Source organism: Rhinolophus sinicus, chromosome 4 (genome assembly GCF_057876585.1).
Source record: "Rhinolophus sinicus isolate RSI-liver-muscle chromosome 4, RSI-T2T, whole genome shotgun sequence".
In the NCBI taxonomy this organism is placed as follows: domain Eukaryota; kingdom Metazoa; phylum Chordata; class Mammalia; order Chiroptera; family Rhinolophidae; genus Rhinolophus; species Rhinolophus sinicus.
This window is the reverse complement of record NC_142504.1, coordinates 96,169,337-96,183,079: the sequence shown is the minus strand read 5'-3', so window position 1 is coordinate 96,183,079 and position 13,743 is coordinate 96,169,337. Positions and strand designations below refer to the sequence as shown.

Below are 13,743 nucleotides of genomic sequence, written 5' to 3'. Positions count from 1 at the left end.
CAGGTAGAAGAATTTGGAACCTGGAAATATTTACATATTATGTAACTTTTATATTAGGATTGTCTTTTATGTCATCCTAATTTTCTGGGCTTGAGATCTCACCTACAGATTACCCGAGTCTGTATAATAAAGAGCTGGAGCTTACCAAGGTTCTGCCTTAACGCTTACAAACTTATCCAGATCTTCTCATTTGAAAGGTAGAACATGGTTCTCGTTTTTACTGAGAATTTAATGATCAAAATCCAATTTCTCAAGATAACATCCGTCCTTTGAACTGTGCGCATGTTAGTGTATTTGTAAGGAATTTTCCCTCCAGCTAGTTATCGGCCCTCGTGCTTTTATGGTCCAAATCCTCATTAGATGTGCTTGTCCAGCATGGCCAGGGGCTGGATTTACTCAAACTTCTCTTTAAAAGGAGTTGAAAGTCTGCAGAAAGGGTGGAAAGACAGCCACGGCAGCTGTGGGGCTCACATCTGTGTAATTACCCAAGTGTTCGTGAGGACTGGGGAACGCCTGCACGATCGTTTCCTTCTTCCTGGGGCTTCCAGGAAGTGGTGACATGTGGTCCACAATGTGGCCGCAGACAGCTTGCTTAGATTCTGAGAAGCCGTCCTGAAGAGAGCTTCTTGGGAGCTGGTGCAAATTTGTCTTATAAAGATTATGGTGGAGCAGTTTGTTGTTGCTTTTTTAAAAATTCTAAGCATGGTCTCTCCTGAGAGAGAGTCTTTTTTTCTAGCAGGCTTCCTGCATTTAATCCCAGAGACAGATAATGATGAAGGACCTGCAGTGGTGCCTGGCTCCTTGTTAGGACTCACTGAATGTTGAGTGAACTCAGGAACTTGGGGAGTAGATGAGAATATCAGGATTGCTGTTGACCCAGAAGAGGCTATGGGGAGGAAGGTACTCTGGGTTACCCACATCAGTGGTTTCTTGACACTGGCTGTCTATTAGAACCACCTTTGGCCACTTAAAATCCTAGCCCACACCCAGACATCCAAATGTTTAAAATCCTGCCTGGTGATTGTAATGTACAGCCGGATTTCAGAACTACTGCTCTAAGAGTTTCTGAGGCTCTTATTTGTTAGCCATTTAGGCCACATAAGGGGGTAAAATGAATGACTTAGGAAATTATGAATGAATTACTTTAGTCTCTTGTTGAAATTGAGGTGACAAATTCTTCAGGATCTCTGGATCTTTTTACTGCATTTTCTTTGTTTTTTTTTTTTTTTTTTCCATTCAACAAATATTTATTGAGCACCTCCTATGTGCCAAGGATGTTCTAGGGAATGGGGATTCACCAGTGAACAACAAAGTCCTTAGTCTTCTGGAGCCTCATAACGATAGTAGCAGTGGCAGTGATGGCCGTGATGATGAGGGTGATAATTAACAAGCGTTGAGAATTCACTGTGTGCCAGGCTATGTTCAAAGCCTTCACACACACACACACACACACACACACACACACACACACACACACACTCACTCCTTACATCCTCACAACAGCCCTATGTGGTATTTCCCTCTCTATAAGCTATAAGATAAGGAATCTGAGGCACAGAGAAGTTCCCTCCTTGAGTGGGAGACAGACATTAACAAAGGAACAAGTAAGTAAGAGTCTCCAGGGTCCCACTGTCCAATATGGGAGCCACTCGCTCCCTGTGGCTACTTAAATTAAAATGAAATAAAATTAAAATTTCAATTCCTTGGTCACACACATTTCAAGAACTCAATGGTCACATGTGGCCAGCAGCTAGCATTTTGGACATAGAGCATTTCTGTCATTTCAGAGATTTTTTTGGGCAGTGCTGGTCCAGAATGTCATGGTTAATAATGGAAGCTCCAGGGTTTGAAACTCCTCTGACACTCACCTGGGAGATCTCGGTCTTAACTTTTCTGAGTATCAGGGTATTGATCTATACAATTTCATTAGTAATAATGACTGCATTTTCTTTTGAATGTAGGATATCTTAGGCTGTGATGTCACCTTGGTTTTTGAGGAGACTTTAGTGCTCTGTAGCAAACGAAACCCCCCAAAGGTCCCCCTGTCTAATCCCCGTGTATGACGACTGTTGTTTTTATTCTGCTTTTAACAGCACTGATTGGTGACAGAACTTCAGTCATCCGAAGCAAATGCTAATTGCTTCTAGATAAATCTGTTGAGTACAGCAGTAGACCTGGGTTTGAGAGCCAGAGACTTGTAGCTAAAATAACTTGGACTCTAGTAATGATGCTTTCACTGATGTTGTCAAAGCATTGAGCTTTATAATAAGATCCCCACTCTAGAGGAATTTTTTAAAACATCTTTGGGATGGAAATTTAGTAAGACCGGTTTTAGCCATTGAAGAACAGACATGACCTAGGTACACGTAAAACTGTAATCGCAGTTTCAGGGGATTTGCAGCCCGTCTCTGGAACTGGTATTGTAAACCTCTGTCCTGGGTCTTAAATGTTCAAGTCCTGGAAGACTCATGAGAACACCACATATGTATGAGTGAGACCTGTGATAATTTGGCTCCTGTAACTAGTCCAATTTGTGATGTGATCAAATCAGCTGACGTGCTTTCGCATCTTTCTCTTTAGGATGAAGACCCTGAGACCAGTTGGATTCTCCTTAATGAAGATGACTTGGTTATCCTTTTATCACAGTTCCCATTTCATGAACTCTTTCAACATCTTCTTGGGTTTAAGGCAAAAGGTAGACTTAGTATCTTTTGTCATATGTAAAACGTGTTAGTGGCAAGCTCAAATACAGGAACTCAGCATCAAGTCTTACACCTTGTGTGGGCTCCTGGTTCAGGTTCCCCTTTGCCTGGCCATAACCTCCAGAGCTAACTGCATCACACTTTGATGAGGCTTCCTTCCTTTCTCTTGTGCTTGTGATTTCCTACTTAGTGCTTCGGTGCAAAAAGGGTGACTAGCTAGCACATGGCCCAGCTTGAATGAACTTTTAATTTTGTACTTTGTCTCAGGTTTCCCAATTCACATTGACATAGGAGCCAGAGGGGATTGTTAATTCTTCTCCATCTTGGCTTTGTTTCTTCATTGAGGGATCTCTACTGTATCCTTTGTTGTTTTTCCTTAGTAATTATAATTTTTTCCTTTTCTCTGATTTTAACTTCCAGGTGATTATTTACCTGAAACAACAAGACCTCAAGAGATGATGAAAATTTTTGCCTTTGCTAACTCATTAGTGGAACTTCTGGCTGTGGGGTTAGAAACCTTTAATAGAGCACGCTATAGGCAGTTTGTGAAGCGAATTGGTTATATGATCAGGTAATACTGCTGTTGGTGCATCATTTCTATTTGCTTTCACCCTGGTCAGACACAGATACTGCATAATTGGGATGATGGGCATTGAGGTGTATACTTCCGGTCTTCTTTATCATAAAAGTAAGAATTGTTTTTTTCGTCAGTTACCTGATGGGAATTCTGTAAATGCTTCCAGTCAGAATATTTAATTATCTCAAATTTAACTGGTTTGCTAGATAATTGGTCCTGGAATCAAGATCCTCAGAGCAGCTGCTGGGTTGAACTTAGCCAGACAAACTGAACTTGGTCAAGGAAAATGCAGCCTCTCCCCACTTCCTTCACTCTCTCTTTTCTTCTACCTCCTAGCTTGTTCCTAGGGATTGTCACATAGCTATGGGAAATCAGCAATAGCTATTTTGTGTCATTATTTCCCTGTTTTTTTCTCTCATTCTTTTTCCAGTTTCTGTTAGATGCCTTTTAAGGAAAGTTGCAAAGATTTCATCAACGACTACTGTATTGAAATTGGGAAAGCGTTATCATTTATTTGAGTGAAAAATGGCTTTATGCTTTTATTATTAAATATAAATTTTTGAGACTGCTTTTCATCAAATTAATTTTATATCCTCTTTGCTTCATCAAGTTTTTTTTTATTTTTTATCTTGCTAGGTTATTCCCTACAGTATATAAATACATTATTATTTCTTCCAACCTCTCTTCCCTCCAAAAAAATATAAAAGTTCTCCCCATTTTTTTTTCTAAAATAAAGTTGATTTTAATTAATTTACTTTAGATTTGTATCCATCAGCTTTACAACGCCAGGTAAATGATTATAGTATGCCCTGAAAGGCGGGGGGTCACTTTCAAGGTCTAGAGAAGGCCTTCAGTAGAGCGTAATGGAAATGAGATGGAGGGTTGGTGACTTGGAGAGTAATTTTTTAAGAGCTAAAAGCCTCTATTTATTATCAGAAGTCCCGATATTCATTTTCTGATTCTGCTAGGTAAGTAAGGTAAAATCGCTCCTTGGGCTGGCACGCATGGTGTTTGTGTGGATTAAGTGCTTATATGTGCCAGCACTATGCCTTCTCATTTTATTCTTATAATAACTCTGTAGGAAAGACATTGTTATTATTGTTTTAAGATCAATATTCACTCTTTACCTTGTTATTTCTATGTAAATATTTGCAGCTAGTTATTGTGGTATATTATGATTATTCTTTCTTTGTTTTCCATCTGCTTACTTTTCTTTATCACAGATTCTTCTCATAGCTTCCAGTTGTAGGACAGTTTTCCACAAGGTCCCTCTCCTCAGGTCAGCTGTTGCTTCCAGTGTTTTCCCTCCATTCTCGCTAGAACTCTCCACAATCAGGCTTTCCCCCCAACATTACCCAAACATCTCTGAAGAATGAAGGTTACTAACGAACTTTGTGCTGCTAATCCCATGGCCAATTCTAAGTCTGAATCCTGTTTTGTGTTTCTCACATAGTTCACACAGCAGCCTTTCTCGTAATTGATTACTTTCTCCTTAAAACATTTTCTTTGCTTGGTTTCCAGGAGACCACAGTCTCCTGGTTTCTCCTCCATTTGACTGGTGGTTCATTTTTCTGCTTCCTTGGTCATTTCATGCTCACCTCCCAAACTTCTTAATGTTAGAAGGCTTCAGGGCTCAGTCCCTAGATCTCCTCTCTTTATCCAAAATTGCTTCTTGGGATGTCGTCTATTCTCATGTCTTTAAATATCATATGAGCACTGTTGCAATTCTCAGATTTATATTTCCAGCCCATACCTGTCTCATAAGCTTGTATATCTAGCTGCCAACTTAGCACCTCCACTTGGATGACTCATGAACATCGAAATTTAATATTCCCAAAGCGAACTCACTCTTTTCACCTCCCAACCTGCTCCTTACACAGTCTTCCCAATTTCACTAAGTGGCAACTTTTATTCTTCTGGTTGCTCAGTCCAAAACATCTGCTGTCATCCCTGACTTTTCTTTTTTAAAACCCCACATCCCATCTAATAGCTAATTCTATCATCTCTCTACCTTCTTCTTTTTTTAAAAATATCTAATTGGGGAAGGAGAACAGGACTTTATTGGGGAACAGTGTGTTTTTCCCAGGACCCATCAGCTCCAAGTTGTTGTCCTTCAGTCTAGTTGTGGAGGGCGCAGCTCAGCTCCAAGTCCAGTCGCCGTCATTCAGTCTTAGTTGCAGGGGGCGCAGCCCACCCTCCCTTGCAGGAGTCGAACAGGCAACCTTGTGGTTTAGAGCACGCACTCCAACCAACTGAGCCATCCAGCCGCCCGGGAGCTCAGTGGCAGCTCGTTGTCTACATTCTAGTTGCAGGGGGCACAGCTCTCTGGCCCATGTGGGAATCGAACTGGCAGCCCTGTTGCCCAGAGCTCATGCTCTAACCAACTGAGCCACCGACCTCCCCTCTTTACCTTCAAAACACCATCTTTTATCAAAACTCAGGTACTACCAATCTGAAGATGTATGTTATGTGCCACTAAGAAAGAAGAAATACTGCCAAATTACAGCATGCCATCAATTTTAACATCTGTTCCAGTTGCAGAGATTAAAGTGTGAAAGATGTGTGTCCTTTTGAATCAGTGAAACATGCTGTTTCCAGAACCCAGCTTCTCACCATCTTCACTGCGACCACCCTAGTTCGTTCTCAGTTATTTTTCTCTGAGTATCACGGTAGCTTCCTTACTTATCTTCCTGCTTTTGCCCTTGTTCGCCCTTTACTCCTCTCCCAGCTTATTCTCACAACAGCCAGTGTTCCCTGTGAGTGGTGAGTCAGCTCATGTCGCTCCGCCCCCAGTCGCATGCAGAGTAAAGGCCAAAGTCCATTAGTGGCCTCCAGGGCCCTTTATGGTCTGGTTTCCTGGTACTTTTCTCATTTCCTCTCCAGCCAGTCTCCCTCTTTACGCATTTGGCTTTAGCACACGAGCTGCCTTGCTGCTTTTCCAACATGCCGAACACACCTTGGAGCTTTCACACTGGTGTTTCTTCGACCAGGATGATCTTCACTTAGATACCCCTGTGACTTCTTCCCGTCTTTACGCACATGTACCTCTTCAGTGAGGACTTTCCCTGCTCCCAACCCATCCCCCTCCAGAAAAACGTTATTCCCCTCTTTTACTTACTTTTCTCAATGTCACATACAGCCACATGACAGATTATATATTTTACTTTATTTTCTTTATTGTCTGTTTGCCCTCCACTAAATGTAAGTAAGCTCCATGAGGGTAGGTAGGGTTCCCTCCGCTCCAATGAGTTTCCTTCAGAACCTAGAAGATAGTAGGTGTTTAATAACTATGTGTTGAATAAATTCGTGCTTCAAATACAATACAGAGCTGCCGATACTGAGCTCGTTAATGAAGAGTGCTGTGTTGTGTTTCCTCACGCTCAGGATGACCCTTGGTTATGTGAGTGACCACTGGGCACAGTATGTGAGCCACAACCGAGGCTTGGCCTTGGCCCTGGAGCCCTACTCCGTGGAGAAACTACAGGTTGAGTTTGATGAGCTGTTTTTGAGAGCTGTCCTACATGTGCTGAAAGCCAAAAGGTAAGCGGTATGATGATAATTGTTGAGAAATGGCTCTCTGGCTAGTGAGAAAGATTGACGTGACAGTATTGACTGAAGAAGAGCTCTTGTATAATGTCTTCGTGTATTTCATCTATTCCTTATCTTTGGCAAATTCATGGGCTTTTAGTTTCCTTAACTGTAGTGTTGACTGAAATGATTCTTTCAGGTTTCTTTTAATCTTTAAACAGCTGGATTCTGATATCTTAGTTTTGTCACCCCTGAACTTTTGGGGGTAGCCTTGAGCAGAGGATGAATTCTGTTTCGTACCCATCTCTGGTGCCTCCAGTGAGGCAGAATAGGTGCTCAGTGCACGGTACAAATGATTTGCTGACTGGATTGTTCAAGTTGTGCTACTGCGAGGGTTTCCAGGGCCAGGACGGTCATGGGTCTTGGTCCCCCGTCTTGGCTACACAAATGCTGTATTCTGGTCATGCGCTTTGCTGCTTCCTACGCCTAGGTTACATCTGCGGCAGAGGCGGGCCCAGCAGCGCGCCCTGCACTCCGAGCTTCTGTCCAAGTGTAGGAGCGGGTTCTGCCGAAGCATGTACCCTCTGCTAGGAGATGAGGGCCCGCCTCCTACCCCACTCAGCTCCACTCATAAACTGACAGCTGTCCCTCACCTTTCCCGTCTGAGCTTTCTGTACGCCTTTGCCTCTTAGCCTTAGCCCCTTATCGATTGTATGTCGTGCAGTGGCTTGGGGTCTTGGTCTGCCATGTACTGTTACCTTGGGCAAGTCACCTAATATTTGTGGCCCCACTTTCTTCATTTATAAAGTGGAAATGATGAGCGTGATACTAGCTATTCATCGACCTCTGAATGTGTTACAAGGATCAAATGTGGAAATATGTGGAAATACTTTTTAAACCATAAAGGACTTTTCACATGTAAATGGTGATTCTTTTGTGGTTTCAGACAGAGCAGAATAACTGCTTCCTTAGTGAGAGATGAGGACTCCTTGACTAGGTCTTAACCACTTTTAACACGTTTCGTACGGATCACGAGAATCTTCACGAGGGATTTAAACCCTGCCGTATACAACGTGTTAAGTACTCCAAAGGCATGGATCTAAGATAAATAGAACTTGGGCTTAGGAATTTATCTTTAGATGACATTTGTTACACATTCTATACTGTCCATAAATTTGGAAGTCTTACAAGGTGCACTAAACCCTATTCAGGATCCTGCCCGGGGGTCAGTGCAGGAGCACCCACCCCCTGAAGCTGGCCTGCTCCTGGGGAAGAGTCTCCCAGCTCCCATCTCCTGTCACTGGTTTTTGTGCTTTTTAGCGGAGGCAAAGCTCTCACCTTGGTTACTTACTGTCTTTTGTATTCTGAGCTGTGAACCATCCTGTAACAACATATTTGTAATTAACAAAGATAATAACTGTTTTAAACTTTAAAATATTGAGAACTATTGTTCTTGAATATAATTTATTTTAGGAAATTTATTTTAGGGAAGAAATTATATGAGAAGTTATGTATTTCAGGCCATGAAATTTAAATTTATTTGGCACTCCAATGGAAATTTCTGACAGTAACTATCCTCCCAACCTAAAAGAAAACAAACCAAAACCAAATGAGAGATAGCAGAAACCTAAGCCATTCTTACTGCGTGTCTGCCATATAGGGAATTTCATAGCCCGACAGAAACACTTGCTTGCGACATTACTTTTAAGACCTCTACAATTTTCCCTGATTGTTTTGGGATCCGTTATACCAGAGTGTCAGGCCCCATGTGAGATGTTACAATAATTATTTATTAAGATAGAAGCCTGGCTCACCTAAACTTAGAGAAGTTTCTTCAACTTTTGCTTAGGAGTTTAGCTGGTGGTTCGGACCGTAAGTGGCCTGATGGCTCATAGACATGGGTTAGGCAAGCACTACTTCTTTGTCTTTTTCTCTTAATAAGCTTTATTTATTTGTAATTGGCCAATTTGTAGTTTTGCCTGAAATATAGCAACAATTTTTGCATGCCTCCCTGTTTTATTTAGGTTTTTTTGAGATAAAATTCACATAGCATAAAAATTTAACCCGCATTTGAGTGTTGACGGTTTTCGAGATACTGGTTTAAATACCGGATAATTAATATATGGGACTCTGGGTTACATACTGCTCTACACAAAGGTGAACAGAACCTGGTTTCTGCTCTCAAATTGTTGTGGTTAGCATGAGTACATAAATCACAGTACCCTGAGGTGTTTCTCATTGTGTGGTTTGAGGACCACTTGGGCCTGAGTTGCCTTGGGTGACTGTAAAAAGTGCACATCCTTGGGCCCCAGCTGTGACCTACAAAACCAGGATCCTGGTAGGCAGGCTTTCAGAGTGTAAGAACCTGCATTTCCTATGAAGTCTGCAGGTGATTTTTCTGCGGCCTATTGCTGTGTGAGAACCACTGATATAAGAATGATAATGCCCGAGTCGGGCGTGGGTGGGATTCTAATAATAGTGCTGAGGAGGCAGTCGGAGGAGGGCTTCACAAGTGGAGCGACGGGGCTTGGAGGTCGGTGGTTCTGTCCAGGCTTGTCCAGGACTGGCCTCGTTCTGAATGCACAGAGGGCTCTGGTTGGTCACACGGGTCTGAGCTAGATTATGGAGGCCTTTGAACGCAGGGCCGAGGAGCTTGAATTTCACTCGGTGATGACTGAGGAGTCCCTGGAGGGCGTTCAAGTCCCCTCCCACCTCCTATATGTGCAGCTGTGTGCGGGCGCAGGCCCTTACACCCACAGCCATGCAGCCTCTCTGCCACCCATGTCATAAAAGGCTCTTTGGTTCAAAACCCAGCTCTGCCTCTTACTACCACCCTCTGTGCCTTAGCCTCACGTATGAACTGGGGATAATATCGATAATCGTACTGGCCTTGGTTTTCGTGAGGCTGGGATGAGATGCCATATATGTGACGTGGTGATTAGAACAGTGCCTGGCACAGACCCAGGGCTGTATGCGCATTCCTCTTGTCGTTATCGGTCCTCAAGGTGTTTATACCTGAAGCGTGTTAGAAAAATTGCTGTAGTGGGATTTAAGAATTGTTTTTCTTTCCTGTTAGAGCTGAAGTTTGTCTGCTTTCTTAATGTGGTGAAGTTGACAGACGTAAAATGATTCCTGCTTTTTTAAATCACGCAGACTTGGCATTTGGCTGTTTATGTCGGAAATGCCCTTCGGGACGCTGTCGGTCCAGATGCTCTGGAAGCTCTTCTACCTCATGCACCAGGCGGAGAGCGGGGACCTGGGGCAGCTCTGCACTGCCCTCCCGCCCGCTGAGTGCAAGAAGCATCTGCAAGGTACAGCCGTGCCGAACCAGGCAGCGTCCATCTTTGCTTACCTGCATGTCTGTTGTCGTCAGTGCTTTCTTCTCTTTGCTTTTAGAAGGACTAAGAGAGGATATTTTTACTCTGGATACTCGTGGAATCGTTTTGAAATTCGATAAAACGCATTTGTGGTTTTTGACTTACTAGAATGATAATTCCAATTTTCGTTATCCTTTGGATAGTCATTCCTATTATAAACGCAGTCTGGGGATGGGAAATGAAAGTTGGCTTGGTCAGTGCCCCATAGAGTTATTCTGACAATACAGGAAATTTGCTTCACTGCCTTTGATTTCTCAAGTTCGTACACACAGGAAAAGAATTGTTGGCTTGTTGCCTTCTTGCTGTGAAAAGTTCCATGAGAAAATATATTTTCTAAACAGACTTTTTTTTCTCCCTCCATACAACTTGCCTTTGCAGTATTTAGTTTTCTGGCACGTGTTGCAAAGCTGTTTGTCAGCACTGTCCCCTAGTAACAAAATGTCATATGGTATCCTCTGAGAAACTGGCAAAACATATATCCTGTGTGTCCCATTCATCAGTATTTCATTCATGGTTATAATTAATTTTTTGCCCTAAATTTTATAATCAACTGTCTCTTGTTCGGAATGCCGTGTTTGTGCTGATAGTTTGCCAGTCTTACCAGTTTTCGTCAGTAGGTTGTCACTCATGTGCCTGACAATTGCCAAGTAGCTTCAAGTGTGCCTTGGAAGATGTCTCCCCAGTGACAGTAATAGTGCTTTGCAAGTTGACAAAGCACTTCACCAATGACATGTCATTTAATCTTAAATATCCTTTTGAGACAGATGAGGAAACTGTGGCTTGGAGATGTTAAATGTCGCCTCTGAGGCTACATTATATTTAGAGCTGCAGTTTTATCTGGCCAGCCTTCTTCCTGATGCTTGTAGAAATCCATTCTGGAACACAGAAAGAGTCTTTTTTTTTTTCTTTTTTCTTTTAGCAGGAAAGAAGTTAAAGTTTAATAATGCGTATCTCCTGCATACATGGGAACGACCTAGGAACACTGTCTAAATGTCTTTTAATTTTATATCTTCTTTTTCTCTGGAAGAGTAAAGTGATATATATTTATTCTTTCCCCATTTTAATTTTCTTACAGATCCAGAACATTTTGTGAACTTTGCGAAGTGCCTTTCCTCCATGAATAGCTCGGAAGAGATTTGCCTTCTGACGACATTTGCTCAGATGGCTCAGGCCAGGAGAACCGATGTGGATGAAGCCTTCATAAAAATTATTGTTCTGGAGATATATGAGGTTAGAATATGAAGTTTTAGAAGTCAGCTAAAAAACATTTTCTTTTGGCTTGTCCACCTATCGATTCTTTGGGGACTGCTTTTTTAAAAAAACGTGACTCCACGCATGGGAGGAGAGAGAGAATGAGAGGAACATGATTTCGCTATAAGGAGTATTGAAAATACGAATCATACCCATTCCATTTCCCCCTCCTATCTCTTCACATTTGATACCTGAGTTTTGGTAAGAAATAGTCTGGCACAGCCTGACACTCAGTTTTTATACTGTCTGTTCTTGTCTCCGCCTTCCCCCTCCAACCCTGCCAGTCACGTGAAATGTTTAAATGAAATGATGGAAAGAATACTGAATCTAGAGTTAGAAGGCCTGGGTTTGTTTTAAATCTGCTATTAATTGCCCATCTCACATCAGAAAAGATGCCTTCGCACTCTGGGCCTCAGTCTCCTCATCTCTAAAATGACAGGCTGGGATGAGATCCTTTTCCGCTGAGCCGTCCCTTGGCAGTGGAGGAGAGTACATTTTGGACCCGTGGGTGTCTAGGGATATAACCCAAAATGGTTGCCAAAACATTCATTTGAGTTTTGTGTATATTACAAAAAAACATGCCCGTTTTCAATTTAGGCTGTCATTTATCTATTTATCTTCATAAAAAATATTTCCTCCAAAATAGTCAAGTAAACTCAGGTAAAATTATGTTTGAAGAAGATTCTCAGAGCTTATTATCCTCTACCCAGTACTCCAGTTTGAGCACGACAGAACTGGATGAGTTCTTTTCCAGGATCAAATACTCTATGAAGCTGTTCTGATACTTCTACTTCGTAACCATGCATGAGGTTAAAGCCTGGATGGATCTGGAATTCCAGACTGTCTTCATGGTGTGAAAAAATTGAGGGGGAAAGAAGGTATATTTTCACATACATAAAACTGCATTTCTTTTACAGTGGATCTTGGCATTCTCCGGATCCATTGCTAAAGTAATATTTATGCTCTTGAATACTGTTTCAAGTATTCTGACCAGTATGCATAGTAAAAATTACATTCTGTGTTACCTTCTGATACTGTGTGTGTACATGTGTAAGCACATGCGTGAATTGAAGCAATACTTAATCTTACGGGACGCACTCACATTTTCTATTCTATTTTACTTTACTGTTATTTTTCTGTTCTATTCCATTGTATTAAAAAATGCTGGGCATTGGCATCAATGGATTGTAGCCTGTAGCTTGGAAGACACTGTTCAAGAGGAGCTGGTAAACGCTGATATTTTAGATGCTCTCGTAGTTGGGGATCTTATTTTGTAGGAGTAAACAGGTATTTCCATGAAATGCATCCTGATTCTCATCATTTTAGTGATTTTCTCAAGTTAGGAAAGTTTTGACACAGAAGGGATTATTTTATTGCTACCTTGGGATGTACTTTCCGAATCTAGCACTTGAAGTCATTGTTACATAGTAGTTGCCTTTCCCTTCGGTTCCTTCTCCTCCCACCTTCCAGCCTCAGGGTAGACACTTTGTTCTCTGAAGTTCTGACATCTTTCTGAACCCGGTGTGAACTGAGACTCAATGTGAGATTCTTTCTGCTTTACTTGAAAACGTCCTAAATAATTATGGAAATGAATTTTGACTGGTAATTGGTATTAAAAGTGCTCTCTCGCCACTCCCTCCCACTTTTAGGTATCTTATGTCACCCTGTCCACGAGAGAGACTTTTTCAAAGGTTGGTCGAGAGCTTTTAGGGGCCATCACAGCTGTTCACCCTGAGATAATTTCTGTCCTTTTGGATAGAGTTCAAGACACCATTGACCAGGTTGGAATGGTAAGAGCACTGATTTTGTTTATTTGTTTGTTTGTTTTGCCTTTTTTTCCATTTAAATCCCGGAGTAATGGAGCAATAGGAAAAAAAACAAGGATGTTGGGAGTGAGTGAGTCATCGGCACAACAGGATGAAGAGAACATTTATTGTGTCCCAGGCTCTGTGCCATTCACTGTGCCTACTTGGGATTAGCTGGTACTTATAAAAAGCTGTGATTGCTGTTCTTTAATCTCCTCCAAGTGACCTTTCTGCCTCCTCCAATAACAGGTTTTTCCTTTAAATAATTCACTACAAAGCCTACCATTTATTAACTGTTTTTATTTCCTAGTTTTGTTTGGCTTTCATAATTCTTATATTATATACTTGGAAGAAACAACGTTGATTAAGAAACAAGGCACTTTTAAATCAGTCAAAAGCAAAATTAAAAGCAGTAATTTAAGTCGAGCAAGACGGATATAGATTACTTCCGTCATTTGTCACTATCACTTTTGTAATCTTTATGTAGTTTTTAGTAATAGCTT

General features: G+C 41.7%; 1 protein-coding gene across 2 annotated transcripts in view; it reads left to right on the top strand.

Annotated features, from left to right (window-relative positions):
* Positions 1-13,743, top strand: part of EPG5 (ectopic P-granules 5 autophagy tethering factor) — a 98,750-nt gene that overhangs the window by 19,742 nt on the left and 65,265 nt on the right. For both annotated transcript variants that reach the window (XM_019739695.3, XM_019739694.3), the window contains exons 8-13: positions 2,581-2,695; positions 3,123-3,273; positions 6,664-6,819; positions 9,961-10,118; positions 11,260-11,414; positions 13,085-13,225. In XM_019739695.3, the coding sequence (XP_019595254.3) occupies positions 2,581-2,695; positions 3,123-3,273; positions 6,664-6,819; positions 9,961-10,118; positions 11,260-11,414; positions 13,085-13,225 (876 nt within the window). The remainder of the gene's footprint in view (positions 1-2,580; positions 2,696-3,122; positions 3,274-6,663; positions 6,820-9,960; positions 10,119-11,259; positions 11,415-13,084; positions 13,226-13,743) is intronic.